At 40.9% G+C, this 17,208-nt stretch overlaps 1 protein-coding gene across 6 annotated transcripts; it reads right to left on the bottom strand.

Annotated features, from left to right (window-relative positions):
- Positions 1-3,721: 3,721 nt before the first annotated feature.
- zfat (zinc finger and AT hook domain containing) lies at positions 3,722-16,470 on the bottom strand. Of its 6 annotated transcripts, none has more exons than XM_072680338.1 (16): positions 16,343-16,470; positions 14,168-14,329; positions 13,751-14,017; positions 13,385-13,561; positions 13,108-13,261; positions 11,473-12,854; positions 10,909-11,141; positions 10,742-10,826; positions 10,504-10,653; positions 9,602-9,775; positions 8,404-8,492; positions 8,079-8,217; positions 7,168-7,292; positions 6,967-7,087; positions 6,576-6,724; positions 3,722-5,505 (listed from the first exon to the last, which is right to left on the bottom strand). In XM_072680338.1, the coding sequence occupies exons 1-16, from the start codon at positions 16,359-16,361 to the stop codon at positions 5,281-5,283; spliced, it is 3,651 nt and encodes a 1,216-aa protein (XP_072536439.1). In that variant the 5' UTR covers positions 16,362-16,470; the 3' UTR covers positions 3,722-5,280. The 6 variants fall into 6 exon arrangements, with proteins under 6 accessions (XP_072536439.1, XP_072536440.1, XP_072536441.1 ...); XM_072680339.1 differs by lacking the exon at positions 16,343-16,470 and adding an exon at positions 15,867-16,108; XM_072680340.1 differs by lacking the exon at positions 16,343-16,470 and adding an exon at positions 15,891-16,108.
- Between the last annotated feature and the right edge of the window lie 738 nt (positions 16,471-17,208).

Raw genomic sequence — 17,208 nt, 5'->3', positions numbered from 1 at the left:
TCCTGAGTACCTGCGAGATCTTATTACATATCTTACGAACCATCAAGATTACTTAGATCTCAGGGTGCTGGCTTCTTACTCGTACTCAAAATTTTTTGCAGGTCCAGGGGTTCACGGACACAAGGAATAGTATACTATTGTATACTATACTATTGTATTGTAGTATACTGAGATGCTGGAGTGGTCGTCTCGCTGCTTGCACGCGATCATTTAGGTTTGTGGATGGTGGAGCAGATGGACGCTAGCGTTTCAGGATGCTCCCATGTCTGTGTTACCTTCTGGCTCTCTCCTTTTAATTAATCCTCTCAGAACTAACTTTCTCTTTCTCTTTTTACCTTCTCCGGGCCACCCAGCCCGACCTGCTGGAAGATTGCCCGCTGAGGTCCCCTCTACCTGCGTCAGACCATCAGGCCCCCCACCCACCACCTCCCATACCAGACCAGCAGCACACCCTCCTTCCACTGCTACCTGTTTAATGACCATGTTAAACTATCGAAACTATCTGACACTATTAATATCACCACTATTAACACTATTAAATCTGTTGTATCCGGTTTGGTCATTTTTATCAGTAATTTATAAATAGTTCTGACCAGAGGAGGATGGGTCCCCCTTGTGAGTCTTGGTTCCTCCCAAGGTTTCTTCCTCCAGCTCTGAGGGAGTTTTTCCTTGCCACTGTCGCCGTTGGCTGTTCACTGGGGGTCTTTGGTCCTCATGCCTTACATTATTTCTTTTTTTGTCTGTCTTTTACTAATTACTAATTATGTAAAACTGCTTTGTGACGACAACAGTTGTAAAAGGCGCTATACAAATAAATTTGACTTGGCGAATATCATTACCGTACCGTAATCTGAAGGTCACATGAAGTTTGGAGGTCTGTAGCAATTGACCGCAGAAAGTTGACAACCTCTGCGCACAATGCGCCTCAGCATCCACTGCCCCCGCTCTGTCATTATACGTGACCTACCACTTCGCGTCTGAGTTGCTGTCATTTCCAATCACTTCCACTTTGTTATTATACCACTGGCTGACTGTGAAATATTTAGTAGCGAGGGAATGTCACAACTGGACTTGTTGCACAAGTGGCCTCCTATCACGGCACCACGCTGGAATTCACTGAGCTCCTGAGAGCAACCCATTCTTTCACAAATGTTTGTAGACGCAGTCTACATGCCTAAGTGCTTGGTTTTATACACCTGTGGCCATGGAATTGATTGTAACACCGAATTCAATGATTTGGATGGGTGAGTGAATACCTTTGGCAATGAATTGTATAAGTTGCCAGAGTTCTAAGTCTGCTGTTTTAGCTTCTATAGGGGGGAAATGAATTTATATTAATGCCAACGACTTTAGAATGGAATGCCATCAAAGCTCCTGTAGATGTAATGTGCAGGTGTCTGAATTCTTTTGTCCATATAGTGTACCTTTGGTCATTGTAGACAAAATTTCATTTTTATTTCTGCAGTCCACAGCACTTGTTTCGTAAAATGTCTCTGGACAGTGGTTTGCAGATAAGGATAAGTTCCAGGTAAGGTTTTTTTGTGATTACTATAACTATAACTTGCATAGTTTGCTTTGTATTATTATGAGCCACTGGTTCTTTTCGAACTGCCAGCAATGCACCATCACTAGTTAAAAAAAGGTAAAGTAAAGAAAATGTGTTAAGAAAATGTGCCAAATTTGTCACTGTATTACAGTGAGTCCAAGAAGTATTTGATCCCTTGCTGATTTTCTTCGTTGGCCCACTAATAAAGACATGATCATTCTATACTTTTAATGGTAGATGTATTCTTACATGGAGAGACAGAATATTAAAAAGAAAATCCAGAAAATAAATCTAAGGAATATATATTAATTGATTTGTATTTCATGGAGTGAAATAAGTATTTGATCCCTTAGTATTCATTAGCAGTTCTGGCTTTTACAGACCAGTTAGATACTCCCAATCAACTTGTTACCTGACCTGAAGCCACCTGTTCTCACTAATCACTTGTGTGAAAAACACCTGTCCACAGAATCAGACAGATCACACAGATTTCAAGTCTCCAACATGGGTAAAACCAAAGAGCTGTCACAGGACCTCAGAGTCAGAATTGTTGACCTTCACAAAGCTGGAATGGGCTACAAAAAGATTAGTAAGGTGTTGGATGTGAAAGTAACAACTATTGGTGCAATTATCAGAAAGTTTAAAGAGTATAACATGACAATCAACAGACCTCGGCCCGGTGCTCCAAAGAAGATTTCGCCTCGTGGGGTGGCAATGATGCTGAGAACAGTCAGAAATCGTCCTGCAACCACTCGGCAGGAGTTAGCAAATGACCTGAAGGCAGCTGGGACCACAGTTTGCAAGGAAACAATTGGCAACACTTTGCGCAACAATGGATTCACATCCTGCAGTGCCCGAAAGGTACCCCTGCTGAAGAGAGCACATGTGGAGGCGCGCCTCAAGTATGCCAATGATCATTTGAAAGATGAACCAAGTTATTGGGAGAAGGTTTTGTGGTCAGACGAGACCAAAATTGAACTTTTTGGCCTCAACTCCACCCACCATGTGTGGAGGAAGAAAAATGCTGCCTATGACCCCAAGAACACTGTGCCCACCGTCAAGCATGGAGGTGGAAGCATAATGTTTTGGGGGTGTTTCTCTGCCAAGGGTACAGGGCTACTTCACCGCATCACTGGGAAGATGGATGGAGCCATGTACCGCACAATCCTGAGGGACAACCTCCTCCCCTCTGCCAGGGATCTGAAAATGGGCCGTGGTTGGGTCTTCCAACATGATAACGACCCTAAACATACAGCAAAGGCAACAAAGGATTGGCTCAAGAAAAATCACATTAAGGTCATGGAGTGGCCCAGCCAGTCGCCAGACCTCAATCCGATCGAAAATCTATGGAGGGAGCTGAAGGTCAGAGTTGCCAAGCGACAGCCCACCAACCTTCATGATTTAGAGAGGATCTGCAAAGAAGAGTGGGCCAAAATTCCCCCTGGTGTGTGTGCTAAACTTGTGGTTAACTACAACAAACGTCTCACCGCTGTGCTTGCAAACAAAGGCTTTGCCACTAAGTATTGAGTGTGTTTGGCAAGAGGGATCAAATACTTATTTTCCTCATTGAAATACAAATTAATTAAAATATATTCTTTAAAATTATATTCTGGATTTTTGTCTTGATATTCTGTCTCTCCATGTTAGAATATATCTACCATTAAAAGTGCAGAAGGATAGTGTCTTTATTAGTGGGCAAACAAAGAAAATCAGCAAGGGATCAAATACTTCTTGGACTCACTGTATGTACAGCAAAATGTGTCCTCCGCATTTGACCCATCAGGGGTAGTGAACACACACACACACTAGTGAACTAGGGGCAGTGAGCACACAGACACCCAGAGCGGTGGGCAGCCAACTCCAGCATCCGGGGAGCAGAGAGGATGAAGGGCCTTGCTCAAGGGCCCAACTGGTGCAGGTTGCCGAGCCCGGGTATCAAACCCACAACCCTGTCATCAATAACCCCGAGTTCTTACTGCTGAGCCATCACTGCCCAACACACGCAGAGAAAAGTGCTGGATCCCAAGTTCTAATACATCAGCCAACAGAAGCCTCTCCCTGCAAGCATGACACTGGGAGTGATGAGAGGGTACCATTTAATCCTGAGAGGACAAGGCCAATTAAGCAATTAAGCACAGAGTTTGAAGAAGCAGAGCTTTTATTACCCTGTGGAGTGGTCAACAGCAGAAATCCTACTGACAGACAGTGAAGGCCTAATATGGTCAATTCAGAGAGTCGTCCAAATTGTTTTTTTTTTTGTTTTGTTTTGTTTTTTACTAATTCTGATATTTGCAGAAATGCAGAACAGGGTGTTGTATTTTTATCCCCCGCCCCCCTCTCCAATTTCCATGTTGCATAAACAGGCTGCATATTAAGAGACATCCAGAAGTAAGTTGTAAAAATCCATTTAATAATTTGGGTATTCATAACATTTACAATCTTATAAAACTACAAAACAGTGGAAATGGCAGGGGCAGCACTGAATAGTTTCAGTTTTGGAGGCTTTTTTGCCTTCTCCAGATAGAGAAAGTGAACATTTTGAGACATCTTTTAGAGTAGTCTTGTATTATGTTCTCCAATAGCAGATAATGTAAAGTGATTTGTCCTTCGTTTGGGTGTGTAGTGCATATGACCTCTGGGTCGTCAAATATAAATTCATTACTGCTTCAGCGTGCAACCCTTTGTAAGGCATATGGCATGTGTCCAGGAGTTGGTAAAGATAGTTTGGCAAACAAAAATCTTTTTTACACAAAGCTCAACAAGTAATTTAACACTGTATGGCATGTTTTTGTCCATTTTATAGATAGTGTTATGTAGCTAAAAACAGAAATAGCAGCTATCTTGAAACCTGGTGTGCTTTTGTCCATTCCATAGATTAAATGAGCTACACATTGTCAGAAACCACATTAGCAAGTCAATTTGAGATGACTTATCTAACTACAGTGTGCAAGTTTTATGTTTATGTAGACTAGATCTGCGCATTGCTTCCATTACGTGTTAGCTACATTAGCCTTGTAGCTTCAGTGCAAAACTACAAAAAGAAACAAACATCAGACACCTTGGTTTGTCAACTAGATTTGCGGTTAAATTGGGTAAAATTGACTTTTCGCCCAACTGACACTTTGATGTAATAGCTCAGTGAGGAAAAAGCACACACTTTTCCCCTTACCCCTTATCATCTAAAACATTTTTTGTGCCCAAATTTTGCTTCTTTAGTTCTGTAGCTATGATGCTAATGTAACTATCAAACACTTCAGATAAATAGTCGCCCAATTTGTTTACATAAAAACATGCAAGCCAACTTCTCTTAATCCACATATCCAGGTCTTCGTTGAAGTTCAGGCAACAGATGCAACTTCCCAAATAATTATATATTCAATTTGGAAATTCTACATTAACCTCATTATCTTATTGACAGATAGAAACAACATTCCTGGCTGATGTGTGCACAGGAAGGAAAGTTTGGGTTCAGCATGGTGTAGTTTTGTTCATCTCATCTCATACTGTGCATTAAACCATGTCAACAAGTCTGTGTTTGTTAGCAACGGTAGCCTCTTAGCTCCAGTGATTAATAAAGCAAGCAAGCAAAATATGGACACCGGACATGTCTTGGCTGATTGACAATTAACTAATGTGGAGTAAGGAGAAACCTGCGTTCGTTTTGTTTTCTGCACAGCCATACCTTGCTTTGCTTGCTCAAGTCTGCTTATTTTGAGCCATGTTCCTGAGGCCTTTCAAGCCACCTCTGTGGTGGTCTCCTCAGTTTGCACAGCCTCCTGAACGTAGACTATGAACTGAGAAGCATCGTCGCCCTGCGTGTACACCGTGACCGTCTTTATGCCCTCCACATCGTCTGAGGACACCACTAGGTGGTGCTCTTCTCCCAAGCCCACAGAGGCCTGCTGCATAGCATCCTGGATCATCATGGCATGGCTGGTCTGCTGCTCCTCCTCCGTCACCTAGGATGATGCACAAAAGACGGTCTGGATGTTAATGTGTTCTGTTGGCCAATGCACAATATACTGGTTTGTTACTTGTTCTTGTGACACTAGTCTTCACATCACTTTTGCAGAGGACTGTGACATGCCAGTTGGAGTGCATGTGCTTTAAATAATTATATAATTAAATAATTATAACGGTAATTATAATAATTAACCGTTGCTTGCAAGACCTCCACACTTTTTAATTAGTGCTCCCCAGCTACATATATTCTAATATTCTAATTTCTCTCTTAATCTAGTATTTTAATGTGTTCCTGTTTGCAGGAGCTAGCTAATGTTTACTCCACCTTGAGTTCGTTTTTTCTTCCTCACTCCCTTGTGCAATGCATGCATGCGCGCACACACACACACACACACACACACACTCCCTCTCTGTTACTAAAATAAAATACTTTTGACATGTTGCGGTTCTCATTTAAATGAAGTTAAACTCAATTTATAATGTGAGAGAAGTAGCACTTAAAGGCATCTTCTGGTTTGATCAGTTGTTGTATATTCTCCACACAGAACAGCATTTCAACACTGCATCATATTTTTAATACTTCTAAACTGTAGATATAGAATTTAATTTCAAGTTAACTCCACACTGATTACTAATAAAATGATATCTGATCATTAAGTCATAATTATAGACAAACACTAACTAAAATGGATGTCTTTTATGTTTGAATCAAGGCCTGGTTCACAGTAACCAGTCTTTTTTGACAAGAGCAGATCTGTCAGTAACAAGGCTTTATGTGCCTTTAATGGCATCTGTGAAACCCACACTTCCAGCACCTTTTGGCAATCTGATCATGGAGAAGTAAATAACACAGAGTCTCACTTATTCTTTCTTGCCTGCACTGTGGATGTTTACGGAGTGTGCTCAATAACATACACTGGGAGGTATGAAATGTTTCGAAAAACCAACAAAAAACATTGGCCCGTAATGTGGCTAAAATATGTGTAAATGAGGACATCCATTAGACTACAAGACAAACTGCAAGAGATATTCATGCACTGCTTTGTTTAAGGTATTACAGACTTGCCTGCTCCACTACAGTGACTGTGCCAGGTGCCATGGCAACCACAGAGGCCACCGTAGCATCAGGGTTCTCCGTGCCAAGCTCAATTATTTGCTGAAGAATATTAACTGACGCAGGGTCCAGTCTGTCCGCTGCAGTCGCCGACACAACACCTAAACAACAAAGCAAGAATGTGAGATCAGTACGAATTTCACAGAGTATGTAGTTGCCACATCCAGAGGTAAAGAATGGATGATTCTGAGGGGACTGGAGTTGGAAAGAAAGGGGCCCTGGAAAACACCAGGGATTACAGATGCCATTCTAATAATGTTACTGTGTGTTACTTTGTGAGCTGTTCTCATTGGGGCTAATTCCGGATTTCCAGATCCGGCCCTGGCCAAATTTTTATACTGACCATTCTGGGTGTTAAATCGAAGGTTCTGCAGCGCTGACACAGCAGCCTCCGTTCCCTGTGCGTCCTCAGTCTCTGCAATCTGAAGATATTGCGTGCTTGGCTCCCCCACTGACTCTACCACCTAAGCAAGCGTAAAGCATCAATTTCAGCTAGTAATGGGTATATGATGAATCTGCAATATTGTAATCCTGGAAAACTTACCTCCCACTGATTCAGCCCAAGACTGCTGTTCTCAACCACTTTGAGGCCATGCTTGCTCTTCAGGTGTCTGTTCATTTCCCATTTAGTGCCGTAAACATAGTTACAGACTGGGCACTTCACTCCGCCTGCAAAAAACCCAAAAAAACAAAAACGTTACATAATAAATGTTTTTTTCCTATAGGCAGCATAAGCAGTCACTTACAAATACTGGGGTGGGGCCAGAGTATGTACATTTTAAAATGAGTAAGTACACTATATGTCCAAATGTTTGTGGACACCCCTTCTAATGACTGCATTTAGCCACAACAAGCTGCACCTATTGCTGACAAAGCTGTACAAATCACACACATAGCTTGTCTAATCCCTGTAGAGACGTACTGCCAACAGAATCGGTCTCTCTGGAGAAGATAAACTTGAACCAATTGGCACCATGCCTAAAGCCAGATGTGGGCTAAATGGGCAGAAAGCCCCCAGCATTGAGCTGTGGAGCAGTGGAGCTGTAGGATGATGTTGGATTAGAGGATGAGGTGGGGTGATCATCCAACATCCTGACCTCACTCTTACACTAACACTCTTTTCCCTAAATGCAATCAAATCCTCATAGCTATGCTCTACAATTTATTAGAAAGCCTTTTCTGGACAGTTAATCCAACAAAAGCAGAGTATTTTTTAATATTATTATTTTTTAAAGTAACAATGAATAAGCAGGAGGTATTAATTATTTTTGTTGCATACAAAAGAATATGACTAAAGTGTTTGGGAACTGCCCCGATTATGCATTACGCCTGTAAATGATGTCCATAAATGAGCTTCATAACCATTGTGCAGATAAATAATATTCAGCTGGACTGGATTTGCGAAACTGCAATTTCTTACTGAGGAAAGGAAAAACAAAAAAAACAGAAACCTACCTTGCTCGATCACAGTTTCTGAAGAGGCTGTTCCGGGACCCGCATTGCAGTATTGCTCCCCGGGATGCTTCTTGTTATAATGTCTTTTAAGAGAACCTGAGATATTGCAGGAATAGTGACAGTGTGCGCAACGGAATGGCTGTGGAAAAAAAATCAATAAAAACATCTTTACCACTTGAACTGTTTGGATTCTGTCATTAAACCACATTAAGCCACTGTTATCTATGTTAGACCGCTTTGGCATGTTATGATTAATATATTTAAATCTGGTTATTTAATAATTGGCCGAATATAATGTGTATGTTACAGAGGCTGTTTCATTTACCTTAAAAGAGGCGTGCTGTTCCATGTGGCGGAGGAGGTGCGGCCTCTGTGCCGCAGTGAAATCACACTCAGTACATTTGAACTGCTTGCCTACGGTAGAACAAAACATGCTGCAGTTTTAGAATAAATTTACTTCAAATAAAGTACTGTGTCTTTCTTCTGGAGTCTTGTAGCTGAGGTGGCACACAATGTGCTATCTGGGACAAACATAGGGCCGAATGCCATCTATTTGACTGGGTCAGCAAAGAAATGTTTGGTTTCTGAAGTTTCCTAAAGCTTCCTGAGTTTTGCACTGGTGTCCAAGATCAAGTTATTTTGCCCCCAAACGAGTCAGAGTCTGTTAATGCTGAGTATCAGCTAATTTTAATCCGATCTGATCCAATCTTTGTGTTTGTATAAATAATAACTTATAGATAAAATGTGCTGCTAATAAATACAGAAGTAAAATCTCTATTTTTAATTTATTTATTTTTATAATGAGACATTCTGGACTGATTGAATCAGTTTAGTAGAGAACTTTCTTAAAATTAATATAGTTTAGTTTTATAGTGTGTTTAATATCTTATAATCCAGGCTGACTCTCCTCCCTGACCAATCAGCTACCAGCTCCTTTACAACACTGCAGTCAAGTAATTTCCTGTGTGTGTGTAGCGGTACACTCTGGATTGGTATCTGTTGTTGTTGAGACACCAGATGGTGCTCTAAACACCATGGTTAAAACAAAGAAACAGAAATGGTTTGGGATTAAAATAGCCGGTACCCAATCTATTAAAAATATGCCTGGTTCTGCCCAGATCCAGATCCTCCTTTCTATCATGATTAAAGATATAAACCTTCCCCCTTACCCCAGAGCTGTGCTGATTTGTATCTCTTTAATTCAATGTTCCTTGATAAATACTTTCAATTTAATATATTAAACTTAAAGATTAAAACTGAGCATTCAACTTTGTCATAAACTTTGTCATGAGAAAGTTCTCAAAGTCTGTTGAGATCTAAAGGGTTAAAAAAATTGAGACCTAACGACAAAATACATGAGATTTCAGACTATTTGGACCAGTCTATCTATTTATCTATCATAACTGGTGGTCACGAGTGTCCATGTTAGTTACGTTAGCCTTGTTTGAAACTAAAGAAACTGAAGATATTAGACACCAAGGTTGAGGTTGAGGGAAAGTGTTAATGAAGTGAAAGGGGCTCACCATCTGCGGAGTGCATTAGCTTGTGGCTCTTGAGAGTACACTTAGACTTGAACTTCTTCCCACATAAATCACAGAGGTGGGTCTTCTCAGTGTTGTGCCTGTTCAAGTGAGCCTTGAGGTTGCTTTTACTGCGGGAGGCGTAGTCACAGATCGAACACTTGAAGGGTTTCACTCCTGTCAGTTTATGTACAAATTAGCAGAAGAAACAGTCAATAGTGCAGTATTATTAGAGATGTGGGTTCACTCCAATTTTGATATTCGAGTTTCTAGAAAATGGATAGCTGATTACCACAGGAGAGGGTAGAAAAGACAAAAGGTTGTGGCGGTGTAAACTTATTGATGCTGCCTTTTTTTAGATAAGCTAATCAGTGTTGGATGCTAATGAAGACTTGTTCTTGATTTTCTACCTGCACTGTTTTGTTCTTATGGTAATTTGAATAGAATATGTTCTCTAAATATATACTTTGAATCTGGAAATTTTATGCTGAAGGAAAATTGCTTCAAAATCACTTAATATTGTAATATTATATTGATTTCCACTGTTATTTAGGAAGGTCCTTCTGTAAAGTTACCCTTTTGAATATACAAGGTTTTGCAGAAAAGAATAAGAGCTATTTTATTTACTATCTAAAACAAACAGTAAACCTAAATGTGTCTGAGTTGAATATGTAATGAGGATGGTGAGAATGGTAAAACAGTGGTACATTTGTATTAAATATTATATATAAAACATTTTTAGCCATAAAAATACTGTATGTATGTAAATAACCATCAAATAGTATTGCTTGACTTTGGTAAATATTGGTTTCATGATGAACAGACATTTTTAGAGGCTTTTTTTTATGAAGTCAAGGTGTGCTTATTGTGGCAATTTTGCTGTGCACATGAGACATCAGACTCACCCTCATGTGCCCATATGTGTTGTTGCATGTCAGTTCCATTCCTCGTAAAGAAGCAGTCACAATACGGACATTTGGAGGCTCGTTTCCCTATTACTCCTTTTACATGTACACGTATCCCCAGTGCTTCTGAAATAGTACTCCATGATGCATCTAACCAGTAAAGGAACATATCCATTACTCTCCTACTCTTTCAAAAGCTCCTGAAAACAAAATGAAATTAAATGAAAATGTCCTTTACCTGGATGGCTAATTTTGATATGATACCTAAGTTTGTCTTCTGGAAATGACTCCTTGCAGATAGGACAAATATACTGCTTTTTAACCTGTAGAGGAGAAGGAAAAAAAACTTGCCTGAGTTTGTAAAAGACTGTTTGTTATACTAAGATAAAAATCTCAGGTACTCACAATTTCTGTATGTGTTTTTACATGGGCCTGCAGCTTGTACTTGTCAGGTGTGCAGTACTGACACTCTTCCAAAGGACACTTGAGGAGGATGTTGCTGTGTTTTTGGATGACATGCCGCTTCAAGCAATTTTTGGTGATGGAGGAGTAGCTGCACTGGGAGCAGTAATGCAGGTGCTCACGCGTGTGTGTTCGCACGTGCATGTTGTAGTGCACCTGGTACCAGAAGAGCTTACCTGGGAAGAAAAAAACATGACATAAAGTATTTAAAGCCCAGAAGAACGGGGGACATGAAGTGAGAAGGTAAAGACTGAGGCCTGAAACATACGGTGCGCAAGGACATAGATGCAGGTGCTTTGAGCTATGTAGACTGGGTTTCATGTCATGACACATTTAAAATCCTCTGTACGGATGCTACAGTGTCAGCCGTGGCGTGCTTTTCCACTCAACTGTACAAATAGTTTTAACCACCACAGTAACGCAGGATCATGCGTTTGCAGAGCTTCGGCGTACTTGCGTTTGAGTATGTTTCTGGCCTTATGGAAAGAGCCTTGTGTATGAAATTACCACAGTATTCACACTCCAGGTCTCCATATATTTTACGTATCCTCTCAAAAAGTTCCATGTTTAGTTGCATTTTTTGCATTTGATCTAAAATCTGCAAAAAAGCAGATTTGTCCTCTTGGTGTGTGGTGGCCAAGTCCTCTGCACCACTAGGGGCAGTGTTGCTTTGAGTAGCTTCAGTGAGACAAGTTTCAGTCTCACTTTGAGCTACTGACATGCCAACGTTGTCTGTGGACAACATCTGCTGGTTTGGTGGAAGGACTGCTGTTTCAGTTATGGGACTACGTGAAGACAAAGTCACATTTTCATCTTGACTGGGACTGTCGTGCCCTGTTGCACTGCAGTCAGTGTTTGGCAAATCACTCTGGGGTTGATCTTTGTCTTCACAGACCACACTGCACGTCTGAGTATCAACAGTTGACCCAGTCTCAATTATTTGGCAACTGTTGGCAATGTCTGCTGGCGGTACACCTTCCTGGGAATCCTGTTGTAACGCGTCTATCTCTGCTGGTACACCCTCAGGACACTGAGCTTCATCGTCTTGCTCTTCTACATCCGTGCCTACATCCGTGACAAGAACTTCTTGCACGTTAAGAAGGGACAACTCCTTCGTAATGTCCAGCTCCTCTTGTTTTGACATGTCCTGCTGGATATCATCTCCAGGTTTCAGCAGGCAGAAGCTGCTCTGGATTGAATCGGAGAAAGCTGTGGTCTCGTCCACTTCAGGATGGGACTGCTGGAAATGGGACTTGAGGCGCACTGAACTGACAAACCTCTGCAGGCATATGGCGCACACGTACACAAAAGGATGCTTCCGAATATGGGCCTGCAGTGCCTGGAACTTGGTCGAACCGTGATCACATAGTTCACAGCCAAAGGGTCTCTTGCTACCATGTACCATTAAGTGTCGATCGCGGTCCAACTCGTTCTTGAACTTACGGTCGCATATCTGACAGTCATACAGAAGCTGTCTCTTTCCCTCCCTGGTCTGGAGCCTGTACTCATCATAGGACTCTTTGACTTTCTTGTCTTCCAAGTCATGACTTTCGCGAATGTGCTTGAGCAAATTCTTGACATCAGAGTACTTCTTCTTGCAGAAGCGGCAGTACTGCTTCACTTTCTTGTGCACCCTCTCCACATGGACCTTGAGGTGGCCCTTACTGAGGCAGCTGAACGAGCAGTGCTCGCAGCTGAACTTCTCTCCAGTGTGCTTTCTCATGTGAACGCTAAGATTCGCCTTGATGGTGCTGGCGTAGTCGCACTGGGTGCACTTGAAAGGCTTCTCGTTGGTGTGGATTCGCAAGTGGGCTTGAAGCGAGTGCTTGAACTTGAAGACCTTGTTGCAGTATTCACAGGTGAAAATCTTCAGCTGTGTCTGCCCTAACCTGTGAGAAAAGACAGTTGTAGTTACTGCCAAAAACACTCCATACACTGTGAAGTAGAATAATTGTATGCATTCAGTGGACAACATCACCTATGACTAGGAGACAGCATCTACAGCACTGGTCACCAATCCTATTCCTGTAGGATTTACCTTCAGCATCCAGGAGCAGGGTTGGTGACCACTAGCAGTAAACGCCACCTAAATAATTGTATAGAGAAACCAGAGTCGTGCAGCAACTTAGCAACAATTTGCACCTGTTAGATTTGAGAGGCACCTCGTAAGCAGCTTGCTGGATGGCGTATTCTTGATAACCTTTCTTCGGTTCTGGCTCTTGAGAGCCTTCGGTGGCATCTGATGGGATAACTGCCTCTGCAGGTGCGGCCTCAATTGGAACTATTTTCGTGGCACCTATAGCAAAGCAGGACTTTTAGTGGATATTGTAATCTTTTGTTTAATAAACTACTCCCATATTAAAATCTTTTTTTTTTTGATCACTGAATTACACAGAAACTTGCATTTGATTGATCTCACCAGGAATGGCTTCATGTGCTGCAAGAACCACACTAACAATGGGGTTTTTAATGCAGCTTGTCGACTCTGGGTCTTTCACATTAGAGGCCTTGTCAGTCCTCATTGTTCGTGCCTTCTTTGGTGTAGACCTTATATCTTCTTCTCCATCATCTGCCTTACCAGTGTCAAGATTGTGACCTAGAGAGCAGAGCATTATCTTTTATAAGAATGAGGAGTCTGTTGATTTCTGTTTTGTGTAGTTTTGTGTAGAAAACCAGATGTTTCAAAATCAAATCCCCTATGTCTCCAACACATTACTCTTGGTAATCTGGCAATACAGCGTACAAGTTTGCCTGTTATACCAGCTACGTTTATGAAGGCTCCTACCCTGGTTCTCATCCTCGTCAGCAGCTTCTTTGAGTCCTGCAAAACAGATGTGTTTGGAAATTTGCCGTTTGTTGCTGAACTTCCGGTGGCATTTTTTGCACTCCAAGCCAATGTCGTCTTCACTTTGTTGTTCAGCCACAGATTCTGGCTGAGCATCGGGTGTCTCTTTCTTTGACTGACTGGATGCTTTGTTCGACCTGACTTTGTCTGCTTGGGCTTTCTTGGTGGAACCTTTTGGTCTGCCGCGTTTTCTTTTCACAACACCATCTACAAAAACAAACATTTGAGTTTTATGTAATAAAGGAGCACTACAGATAAAAAAAAAACTCAACTGGTTGACATAACATTTTAAAATGTCAGACTTTAATCCATTATTTAATTCTAGCTAATGTGTATGCATACCTGGTAATTGCCTACCTGCAGATGGTGCTTGTGGTGACTGTAAAGGCTTGAGTGGGATAATCACTTCATCAGCATCATCACCGTCCTTGGTGTGGGTTTCGAAGACATGAGACAGGAGCAGCGACTTGCTGGGGGAGAACAGGTTGCATATTTTGCACATGAAGACAGGAGGACCCTCTGTAAGCACAGCAGAAGCAGAGTTAATCATTTTACATATAAATTAAGCTTAGTTTAAATGTCTCTAAAGATGACATTTTTGAAAAATAAAAGCTGCATTAAGGCAATTAATTTTGAAATCAGACTTAGACTTTTAAATGTTTTATTTATTTATTTATTTATAAGTATTCTAGCTATAATGCCCTTAGTAGTGAGCCCTTTTCAAATCACTTTTGTGTCAGAGCAGCTAAACCTGCTTGGTACAGCTGCAAAGGTTAGTCAGCAATGCTGAAATACTTATTCAGTGAAGTTGATCTATTTAATGTCTTGAATGCAGCACTTCTTTGAAGAGCACTGCACGCAAGAAAGATTTTCAATTATTTTAACTATTTCTAATCATTTTAATTATACTCTAACATTTTACAAAAGTAAATAATTTACTATTCTTGCACAGACTAATGACAGAGTTTTCCACATGGGTGCCCAAACCATGCAACTGTATTTTTAATTTTGAAGACTTTCACTACAAAAGTATATCAAACAAAGGATTACAGTCTGCAGAATTATGCTCAAAATGTATCCTCATCCAAATTAAGTTATAAAATATGAGTGTTACAGTGCTCTACTCTAGAACTTGCATTTTCCCCAATGGTAATATATTTACTGGGCTAGCTAGCAATCGATTCCACACTCAGATTCACAGTATTTCTTTTTATTGTACCCCAAACAATCATGGTAAATGATTCTAAGACCTTGGTAAAAGTTTTTTTATTCTTAATTCTTCTAAATTTTACTCTAATCTTGTTTAAAAGAACTTTTCATCTTTAACTGTAAATTGGCCTCTTCCACTTCACAGACTTTTGTCTGCCACTGTATAACAGCCACCACACTGACTGTTGGGTCAAGTATTCAGGCCTGTACTGTTATCTTGGTGGAAGCCACACATGCACTCTCCCACTCTTGGTGAATCTCGGTAGACCACTGTTTGTGGTTTCTGCATCTCTTGAACGCTTTCAACCACAAATCCTATCCATATTTACTGACGTCTTTCCAGGAGATCTTAGAGACAGAGGTTGCTTTAATCAAACAGCAGCCAGGTAAGCTGTCTTTTTGGAGCTTCTTCCATCCTAATCCTCTTTCAAAAACACATTTATCAGTTCCTTTGGTCTTCTTGATCCAAAATCTGTCAACCAGCCCACTCTAAGCATTTTAGACATGCTTTAGTAGAGCATGCAGTACACCTGCCTAGAAGCAGGTGGTTTCCATTCATTTGTCACCCATCTTTATTAAATGAGGTTGTACATTAGTGCAAATTCTTATATAGTGTACATTCTTGCAGCTAATGAAGGTATGGTAAATATAAGCTAGCTAGCTAATATTCAAAGGCTTGGTATTAGGTATCAAGGTATTACATTTTGGAAACTGGGCCATACACAACTAATTTCACCGATTATTTCAAACTACAGCTTTAAACTATGTTAAACTAAACATCTTATTATAAACGTGCATTAACGACTAAACTATTCGTGGGTAGTTTGTTTACACTTTTTTCACTCACTCAGCTGTCAGCTGTTAAACTAACCATGTTAAACTAGTATACTACTTAAAGCACTCGAGAAGCGAAGAGCATCTTTAAACTTCTTAAAATCCACCCCAGTGCAGAAACGGTGACATAAAAGTGATAAATTCGCGTTCAGGCGGTCATTAAAGACCCCGGTTTTGCTGCTGTTAGCTAAGTGCTGCAGGTCGGTTCTGCTCAGCACCGTTCGCTCGCTGCTCATCAAATCATCGGAATTGACTGTTTTCGTACGAGGCTTGAGTTTCACAGCCTCTTATTCGACTGTTCCGTTCCACCTTAAACAGCGCTGCAGTTTCATTCTGGACCCCGGAGGCGCCAGAACGGGACTGCTGCACCATTTAAGGTCGAACGGGCCATTGGAACACGAAGCTGGGGAATCCGAAGCCAACTTCAGCTTCGCCTGTTTCTGTGCGTTCCTGTAAACGGGATGTTGTTGTTTTTTCTCCGTTGCCTACCTGCTCGCGTAGGGTCCATCGTTCTCAAATAAATCCGTGGTCCCAATCCTTCAAAAAATGTTCCTAATCTTTGTTTTGTGTCGCAAAGATCATTTTAAAGGAATTTGATTATATTAAAATTACTTTAACTGCCGTTTCTGGCGAATCTGCGACATCACATATGGCGGGTTGAATCTCCTTCTTGGAGCTGCACAGGCTGAAGGTGTCTCGGTGTGAGGAGGGCGCCCCCCTGAGGCTTGGAGGGTTTCCTTCAGAGATAGTAAGACTGCATTAGACCTAATGTACACATTTATTGTAAGTTTGGATTTGTTTTTTTTTTTATAAAAATGTTTTTCATTTGGTTTTATTGCAACATCCAAGGTGCACCAAAGAACATAAGTCATGTGTGATATGTTAGCTACTGTATTGTTAGCATCCATTAGCGGCAATAAATATTTCATAAGTCTGCTAGTGTAAAATCCAGACACATCCCTTAAATATGTTCTTGATCAAATGCATAATTTAATGCACAGCGTTATATGTTATGTAGTTGTGGTCAGAAGTGTACATATGGTTGCTGTCACACAAAAAACTTTCTCTCTGTAAGTAGCCTTGTATCTTCAACATGGCAACTAGAGACTACAGGAATAGTAGTAGGACTCATGAAACTTTGATACAATGTAGAGAACAACTGCCAGACTCAAATTATGTTAAGAAGTCAAACACAGCTAACATGGAGATACAAGACTTTTGTGTGACAAATACAATAACATTCTAGCATTATGCTAGAATTGGTATTTCACCCCTAAAGGACACACTATAAACGTTACATGAAATAAGCATGTAGTCTGAAGTGTAATAGAGTAATAATACAGGATTTTACATGA

Source organism: Salminus brasiliensis, chromosome 5 (genome assembly GCF_030463535.1).
Source record: "Salminus brasiliensis chromosome 5, fSalBra1.hap2, whole genome shotgun sequence".
In the NCBI taxonomy this organism is placed as follows: domain Eukaryota; kingdom Metazoa; phylum Chordata; class Actinopteri; order Characiformes; family Bryconidae; genus Salminus; species Salminus brasiliensis.
The sequence above is the reverse complement of the archived record's forward strand: the minus strand, read 5'-3'. Positions and strand labels throughout refer to the sequence as shown.

Bases quoted from the DNA above. Each gene is read 5' to 3' on its own strand.
- zfat (XM_072680336.1), bottom strand. From the start codon at position 14,360: ATGATTAACTCTGCTTCTGCTGTGCTTACAGAGGGTCCTCCTGTCTTC. The intron at 14,018-14,167 runs GTAGGCAATTAC...TTGTTTTTGTAG, and splicing joins ACCACAAGCACCATCTGCAG to ATGGTGTTGTGAAAAGAAAA. The intron at 13,562-13,750 runs GTAGGAGCCTTC...TCTGCTCTCTAG, and splicing joins TGACGAGGATGAGAACCAGG to GTCACAATCTTGACACTGGT.